The sequence below is a fragment of the Alligator sinensis genome, unplaced genomic scaffold (genome assembly GCF_000455745.1).
Source record: "Alligator sinensis unplaced genomic scaffold, ASM45574v1 scaffold98_1, whole genome shotgun sequence".
In the NCBI taxonomy this organism is placed as follows: Eukaryota; Metazoa; Chordata; order Crocodylia; family Alligatoridae; genus Alligator; species Alligator sinensis.
The window spans coordinates 1,295,319-1,296,009 of NW_005842058.1; the positions used below are offsets into that span (position 1 = coordinate 1,295,319).

At 71.6% G+C, this 691-nt stretch overlaps 1 protein-coding gene across 1 annotated transcript in view; it reads right to left on the reverse strand.

Annotated features, from left to right (window-relative positions):
- ADRB3 (adrenoceptor beta 3) overlaps positions 1 to 691 on the reverse strand; it is a 6,950-nt gene that overhangs the window by 4,910 nt on the left and 1,349 nt on the right. The window contains exon 2 of the mRNA XM_025203399.1: positions 24 to 688. Coding sequence (XP_025059184.1) covers positions 24 to 688 — 665 coding nt within the window. The remainder of the gene's footprint in view (positions 1 to 23; positions 689 to 691) is intronic.

The following is a 691-nucleotide window of genomic DNA, read 5'->3' on the forward strand; positions in this document are numbered from 1 at the left end:
CGGCCCCACTGTTGGGGCGGCTGCTGCTGGCGCTGCTGCCGCCCGCCTGCCCATCGGGGCCTGGGCCCTGGGTGCAGGGCAGGCGCAGGCTGGGCCGGGAGGGGGTGACATGGGGGCAACGGCGCGGGCATGCCAGCAGGCGCTTGAAGGGACGGCGGAAGGCGGGGCCACGGCAGGGGCAGAGGCGGGTGGTGAGGTAGCCCAGCCAGTTGAGGAAGATGAAGGCCTGGGCGGGCACAAGCGGGCGGCACGCAGCGCGCAAGATGTTGGCCACGAAGAACGGCAGCCAGCACAGCGTGAAGGTGCCCATGATGATGCCCAGCGTCTTGAGCGCCTTGTGCTCGCGGGCCGCCAGCAGGCGTGAGGCCCGGCGCGGCCCAGGGCCCGGCTCGAAGCGGCCCTGGTCGCGGGCAATAAGCTGCACCTGGCGGCTGGCCACGGCGAAGACGCGGGCATAGACGAAGAGCATGACCACCAGCGGCAGGTAGAAGGAGACGCCGGACCACAGCAGCGCGTAGGGCAGGTTGGTGACGAAGTCGCAGCAGCGCGGGTTGTCGTAGCAGCGCCGCGCCTCCGCGTCCGCCCCGTCGCGCCACCAGTGGTTGAAGATGGGCAAGAAGGACACACAAGCCGACACGGCCCACACCACGCACACGACGGCCCGCGCCCGGCCCTTGGTGACCCACGCCTC